At 35.5% G+C, this 25,820-nt stretch overlaps 1 protein-coding gene across 1 annotated transcript in view; it reads left to right on the top strand.

Annotated features, from left to right (window-relative positions):
* The window catches only part of Hibch (3-hydroxyisobutyryl-CoA hydrolase), a 77,095-nt gene that overhangs the window by 45,021 nt on the left and 6,254 nt on the right, over nucleotides 1-25,820 (top strand). Inside the window, exons 8-12 of the mRNA XM_048808976.1 lie at nucleotides 8,463-8,541; nucleotides 10,180-10,325; nucleotides 13,185-13,271; nucleotides 16,018-16,076; nucleotides 16,822-16,903. Of these exons, the coding sequence (XP_048664933.1) occupies nucleotides 8,463-8,541; nucleotides 10,180-10,325; nucleotides 13,185-13,271; nucleotides 16,018-16,076; nucleotides 16,822-16,903 (453 nt within the window). The remainder of the gene's footprint in view (nucleotides 1-8,462; nucleotides 8,542-10,179; nucleotides 10,326-13,184; nucleotides 13,272-16,017; nucleotides 16,077-16,821; nucleotides 16,904-25,820) is intronic.

The following is a 25,820-nucleotide window of genomic DNA, read 5'->3' as shown; positions in this document are numbered from 1 at the left end:
GGGAGGGGAGGGGGGATAGTAGAGGATAGGAAAGGTAGCAGAATACAACAGTTACTAATATGGCATTATGTTAAAATGTGGATGTGTAACCGATGTGATTCTGCAATCTGTATTTGGGGTAAAAATGGGAGTTCATAGCCTACTTGAATCTAATGTATGAAATATGATATGTCAAGAGCTTTGTAATGTTTTGAACAACCAATAAAAAAAAATTTGAAGTGTCAAGGTGATAGGGATTCAGTTCTGAGTCTAGAGAGGTAAGCAAGGAGTCACATCAGACCTCTAGTATAAGACATGTTAAGTAGTATATCCTGATAGCAACTTGGAGAAGCGTTTAAGGCTTTTAGCAGAGCCATTGAATAGAACAGAGTTCCATTTTAGAAAGATAACTTCCTTGTGGGAAGAATGAACTGGAAGCAGGTAGGATTGAGATGAAGAAGTTACTTAGGAAGCTATTGCAGAAATCCAGGTGAGACATTATCATGATTTGAGCTGGAGTAGAGGTAATAAAGGGGCAGAAAATGGGATATATTTACGACAGATATTCAGGAGGCAATTTGGTGGAATTTGATGATAGATTGTATTGACAGATAAAGAGGGCACTGTCTACTAAAATTTGGGAGGCGGAATGCCATGGAGTGAGCTGGTGATGGTGAAGGGAAATGAATTTAATTTGGGGTTTGTTAAGTGAGAGATGCCTGTGGGAAATTCAGTGGGAGTAGTTATTTTGAACAAAAGTGTTTTGTTGATTATATAAATCTGAAATCTGGTTGCTTTCTGGGCAAGGAGTGTTAACTTTGGGATTCGTGTAGGTATAGTGAGCTTTAGAGTAGATGCTTCATACTATAAATTAACTCATAAGTGATTGGTTAACTGGGGAAATGATTTCAATGCAGAAGTCTGGTGCTTTTTTTTTTGTTTGTTTTCTGGGGATGCAGAGGTAGGGTGTTGGGAATAAATATATAATTTTTAGCTAAGCAGGAAAATGTGCTTGGCTCAGTTGTACTATGAACAGGAATTCTTTGGTCTGTATTTTAAGAAAGTAAAATAAAACAAATGCCTGTTCCTAGGGTGTCTTCCACCATCACGTAAATCTCCAGGTTTTGGCAAACCCTCTAACACATAGCTGCACTTCTACTTGCATTGTGTTAGCACCTGATAGTTCTATTGTGATTGAAGTATTGCCCTTATTTCTACTTTATTTCTGTGTATTTTAAATGTCTGCTGTGGTAGTCTTTGTTGCTATGGAGCTGCCTGACTGATTTGTCTAAATCACATTTCCAGGACCATTTATAGTTTTAATTAGCACTAAAATTATTAAGTTGTTTAGGTTCTGAACAGACTGCCCCAACTCTTTTTCCTGTAGTCTCTGTGCAATTTTATAGAACATTAGGATTTGTTTTAAGAAACTCATCATGTTACAGTAGAGATGCCTTATATTGAAAATTTGTCAGTACAAAAGATTATGCATAGAAATGTGACAGAAATAGTGACTATCTCTGCTTCTTTTTATATGTTTGCTTTGTTTTCTGTGTTGTACAGCCTCAGCTTTCTCAGATTTTTGGTTTCCAACCCCATATAATTTCAACTTTTATTTGGCTCTCATATCTTCTGTAACTCAAATTTCAAAAGACCTTTTAGCATATTTGCCTGTCATCAACTGACAACTGCCCACTGTGTTTCTTTTTAAATACCTAAGAGTAAGAACCTTGTCTAATTCACTTCCCTCTCATTTCTCCCCAGGCCTCCAAATTCTAAAAAAAGTCTACATTGGCTGCCCTTGAATCCATTGTTCATCTTCTGTATAGCCCATGCTGAGGGAAGGGAAAAAAGTTTCTAGGCAGAGCCAATTTCCATAGAGAAAAGGCAGTAATTGGGCATGCAGTGGCCTTCTCTTGTATGTCTTTGTTGCTTCAAAATTATATGATTTATTGAAATTGTAAAAGCTTAAAATTGTGGAGAAATGGCATGAACCCCTGTGGCTAGTGGAATGAGAGCAGGAAGAGCTGTAGAAGCTAAAGTCAGAGAGGTAGCTTGGGCCAGATTACATAGAGCCTTGCAGGCTGTGGAATAAGAGTTTGTAATACACACTTCTGCATATGATATATATTATTATATGTAAAATATATATCTGATTTATTCAAATATATCACATTTATTCAAATATACGAGATACATGGAGAAAAGTCTAAAAGGTTACTTACCAAATTGATAATAGCTGTGTGTCTCTAGGGAAGCCTGGCAAGACTAGGACTGAGAACTGTAATGTGTGAAATTCAAAGTTAATTAAAAAAAGGAGAGGTCAGCCAGGTGAGAACTGGAGGTCTGCCTTCTAGGAAGCTCTTGTGGGTCCTAGAGCTCAATAGAACATAATCTGAAACTGTTAATTCAGTCTCTTTTTAAATTTCTTAACAGCATGTTCCTCAATAGGTATAAAATTTCAGTTATAATATGATAAAAGTAGACAATAGAATATAAGGCAAAGGCCCTTAAAATAGTAAAGGAGATTATTAATGTAACTAATTTTTTTACCAGAATCGTAAGATTTTATTATAGTTTTGAAGTATATACAATCTAATATGGGCTTATCTTGTCAGTTGACTATGTCCTAATGCAGACCTATAATATAAATAATCACAATCATAATCTAACATTATGGATATAACCTAGAAATGTTTACAGCCAAGGTCGTTGTAGGTAGCAAATAAAGAATTTTATTCATTTCCATATTTACAGACATGATCTATTCAATTTTAAGCTTGGAATATGGTACATGAAGTTTATAAGAAATTGTGTGTGTTTCTAAGTATTTTGTAATGAAAGAAAGTTTTTAAGAACTTACAAATGGCTGAACTGAATTTGAAAACAAAGGAGATAAGAAAATTTTGATGAAAAATTAAAAGAATCAAAGAAATGAGTCCCTTTCAATTTTCAAAGATACACTGATTAAAAAGAATTGAGAAGTATAACAATAAAAGAAGTTCTAAATAATGTGAAAAGAGTGTATGTACCACAGGAAATTACCATGATGGGAACTAACATAAACTTGGATGCTTTGTTATCATGTGTACTTATGTTTCAAATATGCTTGGTATTCAAATATCTGTCATATTGCCTTTTTCTGTGACATTCAGTAGGTTTGAAATAGACTTTCAGTAGAATCTTTCAGTAATAAATTTTTAAGAGTTTTGTAATTGGCGTCATTAAATGTTTTTTTTAATTGTTCTAATTTGCTATACATGATGGCAGAATGTAGTTCAATTCATATTACACATATAGAGCACAATTTTTCAAGTAACTGATTGTACATAAAGTATTTTCATACCATTTGTGTCTTCATACATGTACTTAGGGTAATGATGTCTAACTCATTCCACCATCATCCCTACCCTTTGACTGCTCCTTTCCCCTCCCTCCCCTTTGCCCTGTCTAAAGTTCTTCTATTCCTCCCATGCTCCCCTGCCCCCATCACCATTATGAGTCAGCATCCTCATATCAAAGAAAACATTCAGCGTTTAGTTTTTTGGGATTGGCTTGTTTCACTTAGCATTATATTCTCCGACTTTATCCATTTACCTGCAAATGCCATGATTTTATTCTCTTTTAATGCTGAGTAATGTTCCATTCCATTGTGTATATTTACCAAAGTTTCCCTATTCATTCATCTATTGAAGGGCATCTAGGTTGGTTCCATAATTTAGCTATTGTGAATTGTGCTGCTGTAAACATCCGTATGGCTGTTTCCCTGTAGTATGCTGGGTATTTTTTTTTAATAGTTTTTAGTTGTTGATGGACCTTATTTTATTTATTTGTATGTGGTGCTGAGAATGAAACCCGGTCCATCATGCATGCTAGGCAAGCGCACTACCACTGAGCCAAAACCCCAACCCTAGTATGCTGGTTTTTTTTGTTTTTTTTAAAGGGGGGGGGGGAGAAAGAGAGAATATGAATTTTTTAATATTTATTTTTTAGTTTTTGGTGGACACAACATCTTTATTTTATTTTTTATGTGGTGCTGAGGATCAAACCCAGCACCCCGTGCATGCCAGGCGAGCATGCTACTGCTTGAGCCACGTTCCCCGCCCAAGTATTTAAGTTTTTTAAGTCCTTTAGGTATAAACCAAGGAGTGGGATAGCTGGATCAAATGGTGTTTCCATTCCAAGTTTTCCAAGGAATCTCCATATTGCTTTCCAGATTGGCTGCACCAATTGGCAGTCCAACCAGCAATGTATGAGTGTGCCTTTTCCCCCAATCCTCGCCAACACTTATTGTTGTTTGTATTCTTGATAGCTACCATTCTGACTGAAGTGAGAGAAAATCTTAGAGTAGTTTTGATTTGCATTTCTCTAATTGCTAGGATGTTTAACATTTTTTCATGTTTGTTGATTGATTGTACATCTTCTTCTGATAAGTGTTGGTTCAGTTTCTTGGTCAAGTTATTGATTGTGTTATTTGCTTTTTTGGTGTTAAGATTTTTGGGTTCTTTATATATCCTAAAGATTAGTGCTCTATCTGCTGTGATTGTGGTAAAGATTTGCTCCCATTCTGTAGGCTCTCTGTTCACCTCACTGATTGTTTTTTTTTTTTTTTATTTTTTTCCTGAGCAGAAGCTTTTTAATTTGAATTCATCCCATTTATTAATTCTTGGTTTAAATTCTTGCAGTATAGGAGTCTTATTAAGAAAGTTGGGGCCTAATTTGACATGACGGAGATTTTGGCCTACTTTTTCTTCCATTAGGCGCAAGGTCTCTGGTTTAATTCCTAGGTCCTTGATCCACTTTGAGTTTAATTTTGTGCATGGTGAGAGATAGGGGTTTAATTTCATTTTGTTACATGTGGATTTCCAATTTTCCCAGCACCATTTGTTGAAGAGGCTATCTTTTCTCCAATGTTTGTTTTTGGCACCTTTGTCTAATATAAGATAACTGTAGTTAGGTGGGTTAGACTCTGTATCCTCTACTCTGTACCATTGGTCTACAGGTCTATTTTGGTGCCAATACCATGCTGTTTTTGTTACTATTGCTCTGTAATAAAGGTCTGGAATAGTAATGCCACCGGCTACCCTCTTCTGGCTAAGAATTGCTTTGGCTATTCTGGGTCTCTTATTTTTCCAGATGAATTTCATGATTGCTCTATCTATTTCTATGAAGAATGTCATTGGGATTTTGATTGGGGTTACATTGAATCTCTATAGTGCTTTTGGTAGTATGGCCATTTTGACTATTAATTCTGCCTAACAAGATAGATCTTTCCATCTTCTAAAGTCTTCTTTAATTTCTTTCTTTAGCGTGTTGTAGTTTTCATTGCAGAGGTCTTTCACCTCTTTTGTTAAGTTTATTTCCAAGTATTTTATTTTATTTTTTTGAGGCTATTGTAACTGAGGTGGTTTTCCTCATTTCACTTTCAGTGGATTTGTCCCTGATGCACAGAAAAACCTTTGATTTATGGGTGTTGATTTTATATTCAGCTACTTTGCTGAATTCATCTATTAGTTCTAGTAGATTTCTGGTGGAATGTTTTGGGTCTTCTAGATATAGAATCATATTGACTACAAATAGTGGTAATTTGAGTTCTTCTTTTCCTATCCGTATTCCTTTAATTTCTTTCATCTGTTTAATTGCTCTGGCCAGTGTTTCAAGAACTATGTTAAATAGAAGTGGTTACAGAGGGCATCCTGTCTTGTTCCAGTTTTTAGAGGGAATGCTTTCAATTTTTCTCCATTTAGAATGATGTTGGCCTGGGGCTTAGCATAGATAGCCTTTACAATGTTGAGGTATGTTCCTGTTATCCCTAGTTTTTCTAGCGTTTTGAACATGAAGGGATGCTGTATTTTATCAAATGCTTTCTCAGTGTCTATTAAGATGATCATATGATTTCTTATCTTTGAGTCTATTGATGTGATGGATTGCATTTATTGATTTCTATATGTTTAACCAACCTTGCATTCCTGGGATGAATCCTACTTGATCATGATGCAATAGGGTTTTTTTTTGTGTGTGTATTCGATTTGCCAGAATTTTATTGAGAATTTTTGCATCTATATTCATTAGAGAGATTGGTCTGAAGTTTTCTTTCTTTGATGTCTTTTTCTGGTTTTGCAATCAGGATGATATTTTGGCCTCATAGAATATGTTTGGAAGTGTTCCCTCTTTTTCTATTTCATGAAATAGTTTGAGAAGTATTGGTATTAGTTCTTCTTTAAAGGTCTTGTAGAACTCAGTTTTGTATCCATCTGGTCCTGGGCTTTTCTTGGTTGGTAGGCTTCTGATGGCATCCTCTATTTCCTTACTTGAAATTGATCTGTTTAAATTGTGTATATCATGGAGTTTGGGTATATCATATGCCTCTAGAAATTTGTTGATGCCTTCGATATTTTCTATTTTATTGGAGTACAAATTTTCGAAATAATTTCTAATTATCTTCTTTATTTCTGTAGTGGCCATTGTAATATTTCCTTTTTTCATCACGGATGTTAGTAATTTGAGTTTTCTCTCTCCTTCTCTTTGTTAGCATGGCTAATGTTTTATCAATTTTACTTATTTTTTAAAAGAACCAACTTGTGTTTTGTCAATTTTTAAAAATTGTTTCTTTTGTTTCAATTTCATTGATTTCAGCTCTGATTTTAATTATTTTCTGTCTCCTACTGCTTTTGGGGTTGATTTCTTCTTCTCTTTCTAGGGCTTTCAGATGTAATGTTAGGTCATTTATTTGGTGACTTTTTCTGCTTTTAAGGAATGAACTTTATGCAATGAACTTTCCTCCTAGAACTGCTTTCATAGTGTCCCAGAGATTTTGATATGTTGTATCAGTGTTCTCATTTACCTCTAAAATTTTTTTAAATCTTCTCCTTGATATCTGTTGTAACCCATTGTTCATTCAATATCATATTCTTTAGTCTCCTGGTGTTGGAGTAGTTATTTTTTATTTTATCATTGATTTCTAATTTAATTCCATTATTGTCTGATAGAATGCAGGGTAGTATCTCTACTTTTTTGTATTTACTAAGATTTGCTTTGTGGCATACCATATGGTCTGTTTTAGAGAAGGATCCATAGCTGCTGAGAAGAAAGTGTATTTGCTCGTTGATGGATAATATGCTCTATGTATGTCAGTTAAGTCTAAGTTATTGATTATATTGTTGAGTTTTGTAGTTTCTTTGTTTAGCTTTTGTTTGGAAGACTATCTATTGGTGAAAGAGGTGTGTTAAAGTCTCCCAGAGTTATTGTGTTGTGATCTATTTGACTCTTGAACTTGAAAAGAGTTTGATTGATGAACATAGGTGTTCATTGTTTAGGGCATATATATTTATAACTGTTATGTCTTGTTGATGTATGGTTCCCTCAAGCAGTATGAAATGACCATCTTTATCCCTTTTGATTAACTTTGGCTTGAAGTCTATTTTATATGAAGATGGAAACCCCTGCTTGCTTACGTAGACCATGTGAATGGTATATTTTATCCCAACCTTTTACCTTTAGTCTGTGGGTGTCTTTTCCTATGAGATGAGTCTCCTGAAGGCAACATATTGTTGGGTCTTTTTTTTTTTTTTTAATCCAATCTACCAGCCTATGTCTTTTGATTGGGGAGTTTAAGCCATTAACATTTAGGGTTATTATTGAGATATGATTTATATTACTGGTCATTTTGTTTATTTTTGATATTTAGCTTGACTTGGTTTCTCTTTTGGTTGGCTTTTCTTTTATTGTAGTTCTTGCCTTTGCAGATTTTCATTATTGTTTTTCATTTCCTTCTCGTGGAATATTTTGCCAAGAATCTTCTGTAGTGCAGGCTTTCTTGCTGTAATTTCTTTTAAATTTTGTTTATCATGGAACGTTTTTATTTCATCACCAAATTTGAAGCTTAATTTTGCTGGATATAAGATTCTTGGTTAGCATCCATTATCTTTTAGAGGTTGGTATATGTTGTTCCAGGATCTCCTGGCTTTGAGAGTCTGGGTTGAAAAATCTGAGATCTGAATTGGTCCTCATTAAATGTTTATCTGAGAAAAATGATGTTGCTCATTTTATTTGATGAAATAAGTAAGTAGAATGTGTTAAATATTCTTTTTAAAATCATTGAAAGTTGATAGAATAGCTTGGTTGTGCTTTTTGAATTATGGTGCCACTCACAAGCAACACTTGGTGGTTCTGAGAAAAGTCAGTATTCTATAATACTACATCTTTGCCACATTTGTTTTGAAATGAGAGGGAAGTGGGGAAGAGAACATGAAACACTACTGATTGAAAACATCTACGTTAAAACAAATTAGTTTCAGATTTCAGGGATTCCCTTTTTTTTGGTCTGGTAAGTTCATCTGAAATTGTGTGGTTTGGGTCTTCTCTCCAACCCATTTTCTGGAACAAATTCCTATGAATATAATTTACTTGCTTTGTATTATTTGTTTTTATGCTTTCAATTTTTACGGTGTTTTTTAACCAAAAATTTTTTCTTATTTCCCTAGGGAGTTGGTATCTCAGTTCATGGACAATTCCGAGTGGCTACTGAGAAGTCTGTTTTTTCAATGCCAGAAACAGCAATAGGTAAAAAATCATTTTTTCATGATTACTTTCAGAATCATCTTCCTTTGAAACACTTAAGCTTATACTGTTGTTGAAGGAATGAAGTAATGGAATCTTGTGTGAGATATAACAAAGAAAGGTTGGAAATATTATGAACAACTTTATAAAGGAAAGCAAGCAAGAGAAACCTCACAGTAACTCCAGGTTTATACCTTGAGTTTCCAGCCTTGGTGTGGTCCTTCATTTGGGAAAGTTAAGCTAAGAGGCCAAGGAGACCAAGGCATCTAGAATTCCCAGAAGAGAGGACCACAGAGGAGAGAGTTGCAGACAGAACTCTGGAGCTCTGATTCTTGTGTAAGGAGGAGGTAGCCTAGTTTCAGGTCCAGGCTTTGCAATACTTAGAGGTCAAGCAGAGGAAGTAGAGCCAGCAAGGGAGACTGGAAAGATACAGCCAGTGGGAGAATGTGTGTGTATGTGTATTATCCTGGAGGGAAGAATGTGTTTAAGGATGGGAGGGTGCTTTCACTTGGGCAGAATACCATTGAGTCTCTGGGCAAGAAGAGGAGCAGAATGTTGGGCAAATGTAAGAAGGCCACAGTGGCTGGAGTTTAGTGGCTAGTAAGAGATACAGAAAGTGGTCAAGGGCCCTGAAGGATTTTGATAAAGATGATTGTTCTTATCCAAGACAATCAGGAAACTGTGAGAGGGTTTAAGGAGTGCAATACTCTGATCAAAATTCGAGTTTTAAAAAGATCACCCTGGCTAAGAGAAGGTGTCAAGGTGGATGGTTGTTTCCTTTACTGAGGTGGGTAATGACAGGAGTGGGGAAGGTCAGGAGTTCAGTTTATTTTTATGTACAGTAGCATGCTGCTTATTCTCTTAATTATAAGAATCTTTGTCAAGTAGAACTAGAAAGAATTTTTGAGGTTTTGTTTTTATCTCAACTTCATTACGTTAAGTAACCTTAAAATAGCTGTATGAGTTAAACAGCTAGGGCATCACTGTTGTTTAAAGAAGTTCTTAAACACCGAAACATAGTATACTGGTAACTCATTGTATAGATACTACTTCCAATTGTTGTAAGTAGAGAGGGGAATTTTAAAAATACTGATGGCTAAGGAAAGAGTAAATGCATGTGATTAGTATCAATTACATACTGATGGTTTAATAGAATGAATGGTATTGCACTAGTCTTTAAATATCTAGAATATTAGATAATTGATTAAGTTTCAGAGATGATTTAAATGTTTGTGATTAATTTTCCCATAATAACCCTTGTATTATGTATTTTTCCCCTATGTTTATCATTTGGAAAGAATATTTTTTCCAATTTTTATCTATTTCAGAGATTCTTAGAAAAGTAAATTGATGACAGGAAAATTTAGGTAGAATTATTGAGTACTTCAAGTACACAAAACAAGTATCATCCGATACTTTCTGCCTTCTATAGAAATGAGACATGAAGATTTTGAAAATACCCCAATCATCACAACTTGTAGTAAGTTCTTTGTGACATTGGTTAAATTTAGTATTTAGTTTAATAATATTTGTAGTGTAGATTTATACTCCAGAGAAATGGCTATGTGACTTAAAGGAAGGAGGTTTTATTCACTTCTTATTTGAGTCATTGTTATTTCTCTTTATTATGTTTAATTCCAGGACTGTTCCCTGATGTGGGTGGAGGTTATTTCTTGCCAAGACTTCAAGGAAAACTGGGTTACTTTCTGGCATTGACAGGATTCAGACTAAAAGGAAGAGATGTGTACAGAGTAGGAATTGCTACACACTTTGTAGATTCTGAAAAGGTAATTGGATGTTGACATGGAATGTGGAGGTACTATAAATGGTTGAAATAACAGGTTTTTGGTAGACATGGGTGTGAATTTTGATTTATTGCTTTTAGCTGTGCAACTGTTTCAGTTAGATATTTTGTTGTGACCAAAGGACCTGAAAAGAACTTAGAGAATGAAAGGTTTATTTTGGCTCACAGTTTCAGGAGTTCCATCTATAGTCAGCCAGTTCCATTCCTCTGGATCTGAAGTGGCAGAACATTGTGGCAGAAGGGCATGGCAGAGGAAAGCAGCTGAAGACATGGCAACCAGGAAGCAAAGAGAAGTCTTTGCTCACCAGGGACAACCCCAAAGGCACACCTCCAATGACCTACCTCCTCCAGCCATACCCCAACTCCCTACAGTTACTCCATAAGATTAACTCTCATAATCTAAATATTTCACCTCTGAACATTCTTGAATTGTCTTAGCTTTTGGAGATACCTCATATCTAAACCATAACATCAACCTTGGAGAAGGTGCTTAAGGTTTCCAATTCTGTTTCCTCATGCAAAATGGAGATGATAATACTTGGATTCAGGGCTGTTTTGCCTGGCATCTTTAGTGAATATTTTTTAATGAATAAATAGAATGTTAAAAAAAACCTATGTTAAGAAAATCTAATTATATGATATCTAAATTTAAAGATAGGCTTTTATGAAGACATTTCTGAAAGAGTCTGTTGTGGTAAGTTTCCCTAGTGCATTTAAAATAATTGCATTTGTAAAATATCATCTTGACTTCTATCTATTTATTTATTGTGTATTGGGAATTGAACCTAGGGCCTCACACATGCCAGTCAACTGCTCTACCACTGAGCTACATCCCCAGCCCTTGGTCTTGACTTTTCTTAAACATATCTGTCTTGTACAAGGAATACATGTTACTTATCTTCATTTTTTTTTTTTTCTAGTAGTATGGCCAATTTTCTTAGGATAGCATAGCATAGTAGCAAAGAGTATACAAATAGACTGAGTTTAAAACCTACCTTGAATTTAGCCTCTCTGGTTTCCTGGTTTTCCGTCTGCAAAAGGGAGATGATAATATTTCCATAATAATCAAAACTCTTTGTGTTACATGTAACAAACCTAAACAAATTAATTTGAGGTGATTTTGTCCCAGAATTCTCAATAAAAGGCCTGTGATTTATTCTACTTTACCTTGCTTAGTTCACCCTGACTTATATTATATATATTTGAACCATATGGGTGGGTGGAATACACTGACTGCCCCATAGGTTCTGGATAATGCACTTCATCTTTGGAACCAGAGAGTGAAGTCCACTTCTCAGGAAGCATGTGGTCTTCAATGAATATCTGATCTTGAGGAAAAGGTGTTTGGAGTTAGAGGAAGGAATGTTATAAAAGTTAAATTAGAAAATTTGTGTTTCATGCTTAGCTGTATAGCTGACACACAGTAAGCATTCAGATTTTAACTGTTAGTATTTTAACACAACTTTCTCTGTGTATTTATTTATTTTTTTTAAGCGTTAACCAGAATTTTCACTGAGAATTTCTTGTGTTACACAGGATGTCCCACTTGTACTCATGTGTCTACTTTATAACATTCTATTTGGGGCACTGATACCAGAGATTGCATTAATCATTGGATTATTTTACAAATGCTTAAGGACTGTTAAAAATATAATTCTTTAATGTCATGCATCCTCTCTGACCTACCAGCCATTAACATAAACCAGTTGGATAGCATAAAAATGTATCATTTGCTTGCTAATAGAATTCTCTTTATTAACTTTATAAATTGGCTGTGCCATTTTTTATGTTAGTAAACCTTGATCTTGGTCCATTATGGATCCTATGAGGTATGTGAAGTGTGAGAAATTGAAGGTTGTTCCTGTACACTGTTATGAGGGCCTTCCATCTTATCTGGTTGAAGTTGCAGATCTTCCTATTGTGGGTATCTTCAGTCACATTGAGTAAGCAGCTGTTTCATCCTTCCCTTGAGCCATGGGCATTCCATTGTCCACTCTGGAAGGACATTCTTGATTATAGTAGAACTTAGCTAAGGATAAAAGAGGGAAAACTGATGTGCAGTGCTTTTCTCTGTCAACTTGCCTAATAATAATACCTGTAGCAGATAAACAGCCATTCTTAGGACCTATAGGAAATACAGAAATGAGTAACACCCATTGAAGATGGGTTTAGAAGTGGGTACAAAAGGTAGATAAACACGTCTCATCTGGCAGTATAAAGCATGACACGTATAAAAACAGGATACATGCTAAGAAAGTACTCAAAATGTTGAAAGAAAGAGCATACCTGTAAGAAAGGATTAGATGGCCTTCCCGTGAATATCATCAGAAAAAGGCAAATAGAGTAGATAAACATAAATAAAATAAATCAACCTCATGGCCAGGAAAACATTAGCTATGTTTTGGAAATAGAGAAAAGTCTCATTTAGTTGTAGAATAGATATGTGAATGACTAGATGGAGAAGTGGCAGTGATGACAGTAGCCCCTAGTTAAGTGTGTTAATTTTACTTAGAATTAATTTAAAATAAAATTTATAAATCAAATCTTTGATTACAATACAGGTTGAGTAACTTTTATCTGAAATGCTTGGGACTAGAAGTGTTTTGGATTTTGGATTAGGGATACTCAACTTGCGCCACATTTCAAGTGCTCCTTAGTATCTTCCATCTCTTATCTGTTCCTGCTAAGGCAACATTTGCTGTGTGGGAATGACTCAGTTTAAGAGAGCATTTTAAGATAAGATTCTAACAAAGAGAGATTTTTAAAAAAATGAAAGTTAATTTTAAAAAAACCTTTCTGTTTCTATGGGTTTCAAATGTTTATCTTTTTATTTCCCCCGTAGGTGAGCATGTTAGAGGAAGATTTGGTAGCATTGAAATCTCCTTCAAAGGAAAATGTCGCAGATGTCTTAGAAACCTACCATACACAGGTGATCTTCTCAATGCTTTTACCCTAGATTTTAATTTATGGGGAAAGTGAAGTGATTAAAAACTTATCAGTTGGTAAATAGTATAGTTTGTGGATGTAAATAAATATACTGGGGATTGTTTTACTTTAAAGCTTGGGGAGAGGACCAGTGCTTTGTTGTTAGAGTAGTCATCTGATAAGATGACTTCTTACTGTGCACAGCTCCTCTCCTCACTGCTGGAGAACCTCAGCACAATGTCTTCCGAGGGCTTTTCACAACACAGTGTGGCATTTCTGTAATGGAGATTCAGTGTTCACACTGTTGTATGGAGCTGCTAAATATCTATCTATAATAATATATTGCAGTGTTCGGTTTAATTCTTAAGTTATCTAACTTGATTTTTCTTGTAAAAGCCAAGTGTAAAAGCACTATGCAACTCTAATTACACATCTTATTGAATACATACTTCTTCCAAAAAACCACTAAAATTATAATTGGGGAATAAAAAAGGCATAAAACCACAAAGTCAAGTAGAACAGAAGAGGAGACAATGGAAGACATGTCAACGTACTAGGAGCTTGAATTCTAGGATTTTTTTTTTTTTTTTTTTTTTTGTGTGTGTGTGTGTGTGTGTGTGTTGGTGGGAATTGAACCCAGGGCCATACACATGTGAGGCAAATATTCTACCACTGAGCTACACCCCCGGCCCAACATTTTGGGAGCTTGAAATCAGCAGGCTCGGGTAGTTATACCTGAGAATGCTAAAATCATCCTTCAATGTGGGAAAGACAATAAGAAATCAGCTGATTCCTGGTATAGACCCTTTCCAAGGAATCGGGGCCCTCTGAAAACTGGGTTATAGGGCTAGGGCTATGACTCAGTGGAAAAGTTTTTGCTTAACATGCTCAAGGTCCTGAATTCAATCCCCAGCACCGAAAAGAGAAAATAGATTAAAGCATGGAGTGGGGAAGAAAAACAAGAAGTTTTTTTGTTTGTTTGTTTTTGTTGTTATTTCGTTTTTGAGATAAAATGTTTCACTATATTGCCCAGGCTCTGGGCTTAAACTACCAATTCTCCTGCCTCAACTCCCAGGAGCTGGAGTTACAGGCATGTACCACCATGCCCAGCTAAACTGTAAGTTTTTAAAAGCAGAACTCTAGAAGTCTTCCTTCTGTTTAACCCAGAGCAACTGTCTTCACATAGCATGGCAGCAGAGTAGAATCTTACTCCGAGGACAGATGTGGTTGAGATCCTCCTGTATTCTTAAGAGGTGGAATGTAACTAAATGGGAAGACCCATAGCAGCAGTTGGCTTAGAGAACCAACATATACATATAAAGTTTCCTAACTTCAGATCTTCACAGAAAAAGAAGTATTGCTAGGGCAAGAGTAAGAAATTTAAATACAATAGCAAAAATGGAAAAACCCTACAACAGATAGATTAAAATTGACATTGAAGAAAACTCCAGGATAAGAGGAAGAAAAGGATAATGAGTGGAAAAGAAAGAGAAGGGAAGGCCAATGTGTAACTATTAGGAATTTATTACAGAGAAGACAAAGGATGAAATATTGGGAGAAACTGTACAAAAAGTAACCGAGAAATAAAGAACTCAAGTGCAGATTGACAGGGTCACTGAGTATTTGATGTAATAATGTGACTATAGAGCTTATGAGGATTCTATCCATTTTTGTCAGAGCACTTAACAGTCTTTCACTTTATCAAATTGGGTAAACATGAATTGGATTATGGTATGTGGAGATTGAAAAGCCTTACCAAAGAGTTCTGTTAAATGTGTAAGTATTAGTCTGTAGGAAAGTCATCTTGGATTTATTCAGTACTTTTGTCAGTGATTTAGGTGAGAATGTTGACAGAATTTTGACCAAATTGATTTGAAACTAAGAAAATAAGTTAGGTAAAAGTACATGAATGTAAAAATACTTTGAATTTAGAGGAATCTATTTAATAGTAACTATTGAAATTTAATGAACATATGTGAGAACCACCCAAAGTACCAAATTTATAAGTACTGTTTTCTTTTTCTGGAGGTCAGAGCTGCAGGGACACCAGTAATATAGTAGGAATTTCCAGATCGGATAGAAAGTTGGCAGGATGATCTCTCAGATCCCTTGAAATCCTTAAACTCACAGATACATTTAAATGAAAATGTATCACATATAAGTAAAAATATAAGAACATTTTGCCTTAACACTAGTCTAGAGTACAACATACTGTTGAGAGCCACAGCCGAGTTGGAATGGCCCCTGGCATTTTGCCAGAAGTAATAATGGTTGAGAGGTGAGCCATTAAGATAATGCTGGATTGATTCAATTGTATATTAGACCTTTACTGTCTGGTAATAGGATGGCTCTTGCTGCAGGGTGCCCGCGCTACTTTGGAGTTCCTGTTGAGTTCTCTTGGGGTTCTGAGAGTGAGTGCATGCGCAGCCCAGGGGAGGGAGTTCCCGTTGGTGTGTGGTGTTCCTGGAGGAGCCCTGTGGGTGGCCTTCGGGAGAATTCCCCAGGGAGTGTGTGTGGAGTGTGCTGGTGGAGTTCAGAAATAAAGTTTGTTCCTGCTTGAGTGGCTCATGATTTGTGCCCAGCCAGACTGCGGCAACATACCATCTGCATTTTGAGCACATAATGGTAGGTATTTGAGATTGTTAGATATAATTTGACTGAACGTAATTATTTGTCACAAATATATCATTAAAATGTAATTTTTATGGATTTAAAAAATTTTTGAATTCAAATTATTTCTTTTCAAACAGTCCAAGATTGATCAAGACAAGTCTTTTATTCTTGAGGAACACCTGGACAAAATAAACAGGTACTTTAAAAGACATCTTAATTATATTTATTCCTTTGGGAAAACTATTAAATTGAATTTTCTAACATTGTAATTATGTTGTATTTGGCAGTATACTTAATTCTATGATCATATAGCGTGATGTGTACTTTTATTTTCACTTAAATTTGAAAGTAACTTCTTGCCCATCTCTTTTAGAGGGAAATAATCATTTATATTTAACTAATCTTCCATGCTAATTTAGTTTAATTCAAAGTCCTTTTTTTAAAAAACTGGGGAAGAAAGGCTAGAAAATAATAATTGAACTAACTTATCTTTTATCTTTGTAAAATCATCTTCTTTGAAGGTCTTATTAAAGCTTCCAGCAAAAGGTTTTATAGGAGAAATCTGTCTGAAAGATTTGAGAAATTGACAGACTGGCCTAAGGAAATAAGAAGAAAACTATTGGAAAATAATAAATCCATCTCTTCATTTTACAAGCTTCAGGTTTTCTTTAGTTGAAATATTTATTTACATATAAGTACTATGGATGTAAGAAAGCAAATGAAAAGAGAAGATTTAGGTTTTGTTTTGCACTAATGATGGTAGACTGTGAAACCCTTACCCAGGGGAGTAATAATTCTGTTTCGTTATCCTATAAAATAGGTTAAGAAACTCTTCATTATTGCAATGGGTCTGGGGGAAGCTTGTTTTCAGATTCTTGGTTATTCTGGAAATGGGAAATCACTTGCATATATATTGGTGAAAATATGTTTCCTTTTTTTAGATGTTTTTCAGCCAACACTGTGGAACAGATTATTGAAAATTTACAGCAAGATGGTTCACCTTTTGCCCTGGAGCAGTTGAAGGTAATCTATGGATTCTTTCTTCTCTGATATGGTGAAGTCTTAGAGTGCGGAAGTCTCTCTGAGGGGTGTCAGTGGTCTGTGGTGGTCGTAACCTAAGGCCTGGGAAGCAGTTCTAGTAAACATTGGCCTGCTCTTGAGGGCAAAGTCAAGCTGGGATTATATCCTTTGAATGTAACAGATAGGGATTTTTGTAACCCTGTTTCATTTCCAAGAAGTCCCCCTTGTCCTATGGGAGTTTTTAGGAAGATTTTTATCATAAAGATTTTTATCCCATTTCTGATGATGAGACTACCAGGCTCTCCAAAATAAATAGTCACCTGATGATATTTTGAAATTATGATATTAATTGATGAATTCTGTTTAATATGAAGTATTTTTTTAAGCAAGAGGTTTAATGGAAATGTGATCCTATTTAAACTAGTAAGAGATTATATTTATTTATAATAGCTAAGTCTTAATTAGTATTTCTGAGTTAAGGACTCTGATTTTTCTATAGAATAACTGATAATAGAAGAAAAGCTATTTTTATATAAATGTGTACACAACTGAGTTTAGCCTGCAGCCAACACAGACTTTATATGTGAAGGTTCGGCTATGTGAGAAATCCTAAGGGAGTTTGAATTAAAGAGACAGACTCTAATTACCTTTAAACCAGCTCCAGGACCGCTAGCCTCTAGCTACCCATTAAAGTAGCGAGGTTTACTGAAGAGGCTAGCGAGAGAGAGAGAACACGCTAGGGAGTGCACTTTTATTGGGGAACAAAAAATTCTGCCTCCCATACAATGAAGGGGGGCAGTGTCCCAAGGTCAGGTGAGACGATTGGGTCTTTAGGGGCTGAGGTCAGGCATGCCTCCACTGAAACTCTATTAGATAAATTAAACAACTCTGACTTTCACTGTCCCTGTGGTTGCTGGCAATAATCCTACTCTACTTTGAACTTCTGTGAATTTTAGTGCTCATGTAATTGAAATCACATAGAACTTTTCCTTTGGAATTCCTTATCACTTGGAATTTTGTCCTCAAGCTTTATCCATATAGTGACAGGTGCCAGCCAGAATTTCCTTCTTTTTGAAGGCTGAATATCACTGCATTGCATGGTTATATTACATTTTGTTTACATTTTTTGGCTATTGTGAACAATACTCTTGTGAACATGGGTGTCTCTCTTTGAGGCCATGTTTTTAATCTTTTGGATATGTACCCATATGGATTATAGGGTAATTCTGTTTTTAATGTTTCAGGGAGTAACTGTACTATTTTCCATATAGCTGTTTCATTTTATGTTGCTACCAACAGTATAAGGGCTCCATTTTCTCCAGATCCTCACCAACACTTGTTATTTTTGACATCCCAATGGCTACCAATGTTAATATTTATGAGATGATAGCTCATTGTAGTTTTTTTCTTTTAAGTTGTAATTGGATACAATACCCTTTATTTTATTTATTTATATGTGGTGCTGAGGATCGAACCCAGGGCCTTACGCGTGCTAGGCGAGTGCTCTACTGCTGAGCCACACACAACCCCAGCCCACTCATTGTAGTTTTGATTTGAATTTTCCTAATGATTAGTGTTCTTAAATGTCTTTCCATATATTTGTTGATATACAAATATATGTTTTCTTTGGATAAATTTCAAGTCTTCTGCCAATTTTTAAATTATGTTTTCAGAGTTTTTTTGTGTTGACTTATTGAAAGGGCTCCTTGCCCCACCCTCCCGCCTCTTTTGGCCAAGCACTCTACCACTGAGCTAAATCCCCAGCTCAAAACTCCCTCTTCTTTTTGAATCTCCCATTTCTGATGATGAGACTACCAGGCTCTCCAAAATAAAGAAGGTTCTTCAAGTATCCATTTGCAGTGTAAACAAAGGAGCACACAAAGAAGAAAATCGGAATTTTTCTTCCTACCCTTAAGCCCTTGGTAAGAACACTAAGCCAAGGAAGGAGATCTAAATGGACAACCAATCCTTAGGAGAGCTAGGCTCTATGAAGTCCATGGCCAGAGAGTCAGAGAAACAAGAACAGGGAACAATAGGTTCTGTTTATATCCAGGAAGATGGTCCTGAGTGAATGGCCAAGGAAACCAGTTATCTTTGACTCACTTAATTGTATTCTCTGTTGTTGATAGGGGATGGCCTATTGTGTGAAGGCTTAGAGAGAGGGCATATAAGTTCCTCTTAACTTCACATATGGTGTGAATCTACATCATGTACAACCAGAGAAATGAAAAGTTATGTTCCATTTGTGTGCAATGAATCGAAATGCATTCTGCTGTCATGTGTAACTAATTAGAACAAATTTTAAAAACAAGATAACTTGTGATTCTTCTTTCTAGTTAGCAATGTGAGATTATGTATTTGTTTAAAAATACCCATTTTGTGAAGAGTAAATGATACACAATTTTGTTCCCAAAGAAGTTGGCATACAGGGCTATGAGAGGACTCTAAAGGATTTATGCACCAAAAAAAGGAGAAGGGATAGGAAAACTAAGAGTGATAGCCCAAACATAGATTTTTAAAAAGAGCAAAATACTAAAAAGAGAAATTCAACCTGAAGGTTTCATTCATCTTTTTATAAACTTTGAGAATTATTCATAAAATATACTGTTTCAACATAAAGTGGTAGGCTTTCATTCATGAAGAATTAACTGTGAAAGGAACTTTTCTTTTGCTGTAAACAAGTAGAAAACTGGACAAAATATATGAAACAACTACCTATGTCCCTGAGGGAAGGGAAAAAAGGTTTTATTGGCTTTCTTTGTGGAGGAATTTCCAGAATATTCATCTGTATGTGTTTTAGGTAAAACTCCACAAGACCAAGGGAAGAGTCACAGGAAAGCAGTGGTCTGAATAAGGAACAATGCTCATTCAGGTCTGGGTTGAATTCACTTTCCTATCAGCCAGACAGCTCACACCTGATTGAACACTAAAGCGAAGGCTACTCTAAAGTCCTCAGGTAATTCAGTGAGGGAAAGATGGTCTTTTCAACAAATGGTTCTATAATGATTAGATATCCATATGCAAGGGAAAAAAGAACTTGACTCTTACCTTGCACCACATGCATTTCAAAATGGATTATACATCCGAATGTAAATGCTATGGCTCACCACTTAAAAAAGAAAGCAGAAATGAATTCTGTTGTGAATTTGGCTTAGCCAAGGTATATATATATATGGATCATCTTACCAACTTATTTATTTTTTCTGTTCATTCTTTTTCTGATATATATATATATTAATCAGAAAAAGAATGAACAGAAAAAATAAATAAGTTGGTAAGATGATCCTTAATTTATTTTTTGCTGTACTGGAGATTGAACTCAAGGCCTTACACATCTAGACAAATGCTTTATCACTGAGTTACATCCCCACCCCTAGTAAGATGATCTTTAATATAATTAAATACTTTTGCTCTTTAGAAGATACTGTCAATAAAATGAACATAATTTCAACATACATTTCTGGTAAATGGACTTTAATTCACTATATAAAGATAAGAATATAAACAGCTTCTGTGAATATTTTTGTATGTCTTTTGGTAGCAAAGTCATCAAATATGCATACATTTTTATTACTGTCAAATAATTTCCTAATATGATTATACATTTACTTTTGAGCATTGGTTGGTTCTACAGCCTTATCAACTCATGACATTATTTCTTTTTCATTTAGTCATTCTCTGTGACTTGCCTTTTCTCTCTCTTTCTCTCTCTCTCTCTTTTATTTTTTATTTCTTATAATTTTTTTTTAGCTGTAGATGGATACAATAACTTTACTTATTTTTATGTGGTGCTGAGGATCAAACCCATCGCTTCACACATGCAAGGCAAGCGCTCTACCACTGAGCTATAACCCCAACCCTCTCTCTCTCTTAAATAGTGCCATATGATGAACAGAAACTGTTAATTTTAGTATTAATCCAACTTATCCTTAAAGATAAAAATCTTTAAGAACATTTCTTAAAAGAAAAAAAATCTTTAAGAACATTAAAATTGTTGATTACTATAGGTTTTCTTTTATGTTCTGTTTAAGAAATCATGGCCATCTCTGTAAGCTTTTATATTAATAGATGTGTTACTAAGGCTTCAGGATCCTCAAGAACATTGGAATCTAAAAGGCAATATAGGTCATTGTCTTCTATATCAAGAGTCCCCAAGAATACCCCCAAGTTTGGCTATCTGCTAGAAGGATTCTGGAGACTTCCGTGTAGTTGTACTCATGTTATGATAATATACAAAGGAAAATCTGCAAAGGGAAAGGCACATGGGGTGAAATCTGGAAGAAACCAGGTGCAAGCTTCCAAGAGTCCTCTTTCACTGGAGTGACACAGGACTTACATAATTCCTGTAGCACCTGGTTGAGACAAGACTTGTGAAGTACTTTACAGACTTGGTGTACAAGGCTTTCCCTAGCGACTAGACCTGTAGGCACTGTGCCTAGCACACACCAAAATTCCAGACTTCCAAGGGGAAAGCAGAATGTTGAGTCTTCAATTCCACAGATAAGGTGTGGTATTTAGGTGCATTAATTTCTCTTAGTGATGATGTAACTTTCTTTGTAGAGGACTTGCATTTGCATCATGCAGTGAATTTATTCCTAGATATTTAAATGGTTTCAATGTAAATGGTATCATTTTAAAAATTCATTTTTTATTTGTTGATATGTAGACATAAAATTGAAATTGAATTTTGTATGTTGACCTTATATCAGTGACTTGTCTAAACTCATTGAGTCATTTATAGTTTGCAGATTACTTTGAATTATTTGTACATATACTTTCCTTCTTCACGTTTTTCCCTTTCTCCTCCTTTGGTTCTTTTTTCTCTTCCTGTCACTCTCTCCTTATTCTGACTGCCTGTCCCCACACACTGCCCCAACTTCCTACACTGCTTCAACACCTCTAGCAAAATGTTCAGTAGAAGTGATGAGATGATAGTCATCTTTGTCTTATTCCCAATCTCGGGAAAAAAAATCTTTAAGAACATTAAAATCATTGACTACTATAGGTTTTCTATGGAATTTTTCTTTAAGTCAATATAAGGAAGTTCTTTCTAGTCTTAATCACCTAAAAGGTTTTTTGGTGATTATTGGTTTGAATAAAGGTTGGATTTTATCATTAATACTTTTTTGCAGCTATTGGGATGATCAGATGATTTTAAAAAATTTTGTCTGTAATATAGTATGTTAAAAGTAATTATTCTTTTTCTTAATGGTGCTGGGGATTGAACTATTTTAAGTGCATTTTAAAAAGTAAAATGATCGAGATATACATGAATTCCAAAGTTTAGAATTCTGTGTTAGGATTCTTCAAAGAAACAGGACCAAAAGGAGATAGGTGTTTGTGTGTGTGTGTGTGTGTGTGTGTGTGTGTAATCTGTATAATTAATATATAAAAAGAGTTTTATAAGATATTGGGCTCAAGCAGTTATGGAGGATGAGAAGTTCCATATTTTGTTGTCTGCAAACTGAACACCCAGGAGAGCCAGTGCTAGAGTTTGAAAGCCTGAGAGGAGAAGAGTCTAAATTTAAAAAGCCTGAGAAGATTAATATCCCAGCATAAGGAATCAGGCAGAGAGAGAAGCCTAACCCATCTTTCTCTACCTTTTTTGTTTTCTTCAGTCTCTGAGTGGATTGGATTTATCCACTCATATTAGGAAGGGTCTTCTGCTTTGCTCAGTCCACCAATTCAAATGCTCATCTCATCCAGAAACATTCTCACAGACATTCCCAGGAATTAGTGTTTAATCCAAAATCTGGTCATCCCTTGAGACAGTCAAGTTGACATTTAAAATTAACTATAACAGATTCTTTCTTTGAGGATTAACTCTAGACTTTTTCCTTATTTATTAATGGAAAAACCTGAACATTTTCTAAGTTCACATAGTGAAAGAAAAAATAGGGGCATACCTATATACGTCTTCAGTCAACCCCAAGACCTACTTGATAAAATGTTTTAATTGTGTTAATAGATGTACTGAATATTCTAGTTTTATATCAGCCCTTATTGCACATAATTTTTCTATTGACAGTGCATGTCACAAGATGTGTTATTGGGTTTTCTAAGACGGGGGGAGGAGGAAAGACAACATCTTGAGTTTTTCTATTGTTGAATTTTGATAAGTCTTGAAAGAAGGGTTCTTATCCAGCAGGCAGTGGTTATAGTGACACAATGCTCCTCGAGAGCAAGGACCATGTCCTGTTTATTATTGTCTCCTCAGAAGTAGACACTTCTACTCCTCAGAGTAGACTCTAATGATCTGAAATTAAAATGTGAATCATTTTGATAAAAGTAAAGGAAAAAAGAAGTTGGTTCCTTGATGTACAGGAGACAATCTTTAATGGGTCAGATAAATTGATTAGAACACTGACCAGTATTTTACAATGAGTAGAAACATGTTCACTAGGTTGTGTGGGTACAGAATTGCATCAATACACATTTCTGGCATAGCCAAAGATGCAAGTCCTAATTGTTCATCAAAATTTTCAGAATAGTCTGTACTAACAAATCCATGGCTGATTTGACTCTCTTCATCTTTCTTTGATTCTAATACATTTCTCACTTCTCTGCCAAGGGAAAAGTCCCCATCTGTGTGCTCATTCCATCTTTTCCTTCCTGTGTAGGAACTAATTGCATCAGTCATTTCCTCCTTTCAGTATCTTCAGGTTTACCGTCTTGAGTTATTGGCATATTTTCTTATGCCATTATTTTCAAAGCTTTTCTACTCTTAAACAAGTTAAAATGCCTTTCTTTAACATTGTCTTCCTTACTTTGTCTTCCACCATCAAAATTACATGAGTTTTTGGTCGTTTCTGTTCATTACCTGATGTGATATCCTTTTTCTTTTTGAATTCTCTGCAGCTTTTGACAATCTTGACTACTTTTATAGCCTTGTATAGTAGGAATTGGAGTTAATACCTTTGGGTTTGGTTCCTAACTCACTTTCTATGTCACCTTGGACAGATTCATATCAGGGTTTGGTTTCCTCATTCCTCATCTTTCCCATCTCCTTTCCCAAAGTGTAATGAAACATATTAACATACTTCCCTAAGAGCTATGGGGATGTGCTCAGTACATCCTTATTCTACTGTGTTTCTGATGCATTGCAGTACCCTTATTGCCATGCCATTTACAAGGCAAGTGGTAGTATTAGCCTTATTTTTACAAATGAGGAGACTAAGGTCAGTCATCTAGGAAGTGGTAGAGCTGGGATTCCAACTTAGAGCTCTGTGGTCCTAGAGCCTAACCCCAAGCCTCAATGTTAAATTGCTAGCATACTAAGAATAGTTAAACCCTTAGGTTGTCAGTATGCCAGTTTTTTCTTATGCAGTATCAGTATTACAGAAATATTTTTCAATAGTCAATATTTCATAAAATGTCTAACAGCTTTTTGGATGAAGCATTTCCCCTCATTTTTTCATGTGTGGGTGACAAATAAATGGGGCCCTTAGTGCCTTTCTTATGGAATATACCTCCTCAGCCAACTGAGGAAGTATAACAAAAGACAGATTTTTGCAATTTGCAAAATCAAAATGGAAACCATAAGCAGTGAGCTCTTACAGTTTTGCTGAGGAATGACTGTGGGCTCACATACTACAATGTTGTTGATGAGGGAGTTGTGGTTTCACTGACCTGTAGACAAAAAAGCCAGAAGGTGGCTTTTCCCTTCAGTATAATTTTCAGCATTATGAATAAAGTTCTTCCAAGTACTCACTTCCAGGTACTCACAACAATATATGGGTATTGATCCTACTAAAGAAAACTAGTAGATTTTTCAACAAAATGGACCCATTGTCTGCTTGCCAAAGGAGAGGCCTCCTGGCACAGCATACAGACTGCTGTGAGGTATTATCCTTATGCCCTGTGACTAGAAAGGCAGGAACAGGCAGTAGGAGTAAGTGGGATGATGTCCACAAAGCACCTAGCTCAGAAGGGTGAGTTCCCTTGAAGAACCAGTTTCTTAAAATCCCTTAATCATTTTATTTCTGTCCTATCCACTTTTCTTTTCTTCTACTCTTTTCTCCCCTCCCCTCCTCAATTCTCTTCTCTTCCAGGAAGTATCAACTAGGTAATAGCTCTCTTGTCTTCTCTTCAGCAGCACTGTGGTTGTATGTAGGTCACTGATCTTTCCTGGACTTTTCTGTATGGTAGTCATCTACTTAAGCTCTGCCAACTGCTAGGTAAGATGCTGTCCTAGCCACTCAACTTGTTCTTTGAATCTGTTTGCCAGACTTAAGGATAATACAGAGAACATAGGCTCTTGAAGTGGGGAATTCTTTGAATTCACAAAATAAAGTTTAAACCTTTGAGCAATCATTGAACAATAAGCTGGAAACTATATGTTGCAATTATAAAGGAAAATGTGGGCATCGGGTGTCTCTGACAAGGAATGGACTCTTTCATCAGCCAGGTAGTTACGATTATGCTCATGCATTGGAACACTGGTAATAGCATCTCTAAATTCAGAACAAATGGCCTAGCATTGTAGTAAGAAGTCAGTCTATAATTCTTATTTTGTTATTTAAATACTATAGAAGAGTGCCTCATAGTAACTTGGATCATTCTGTCTTCTCTCTTCCAAGGTAAGTAGGTTTATTTACAGGTGAAGAGTTCAGATAAGACACTTCTAGAGTCACATAGTGGGAAGGAAAAGCTACTGCCTTTCTTAACTCCTTCACTTTCTTTACATTGTAAAGAGAAAGTGTCCACTGAAAATATTACTACTTTGTAATATGCACATTAATTTTATTTAAGTATAATCACTGGTTGCTTAGTTGGGATCATAATTTATGCCAGGCAAACCCCAAAGGTACATTAAGTTGTAAGTATAGAATTTACCCCACTGTGGAATGATCCCTTTTTGTAACAGAACTTTTTTTTTTTTTTTTTTTGGTGTTTTGGAAGGATTAGGCTAAGCCATAAC

Source organism: Marmota marmota, unplaced genomic scaffold (assembly GCF_001458135.2).
Source record: "Marmota marmota marmota unplaced genomic scaffold, marMar, whole genome shotgun sequence".
In the NCBI taxonomy this organism is placed as follows: domain Eukaryota; kingdom Metazoa; phylum Chordata; class Mammalia; order Rodentia; family Sciuridae; genus Marmota; species Marmota marmota.
This window is presented reverse-complemented; position numbering and strand designations above follow the sequence as displayed.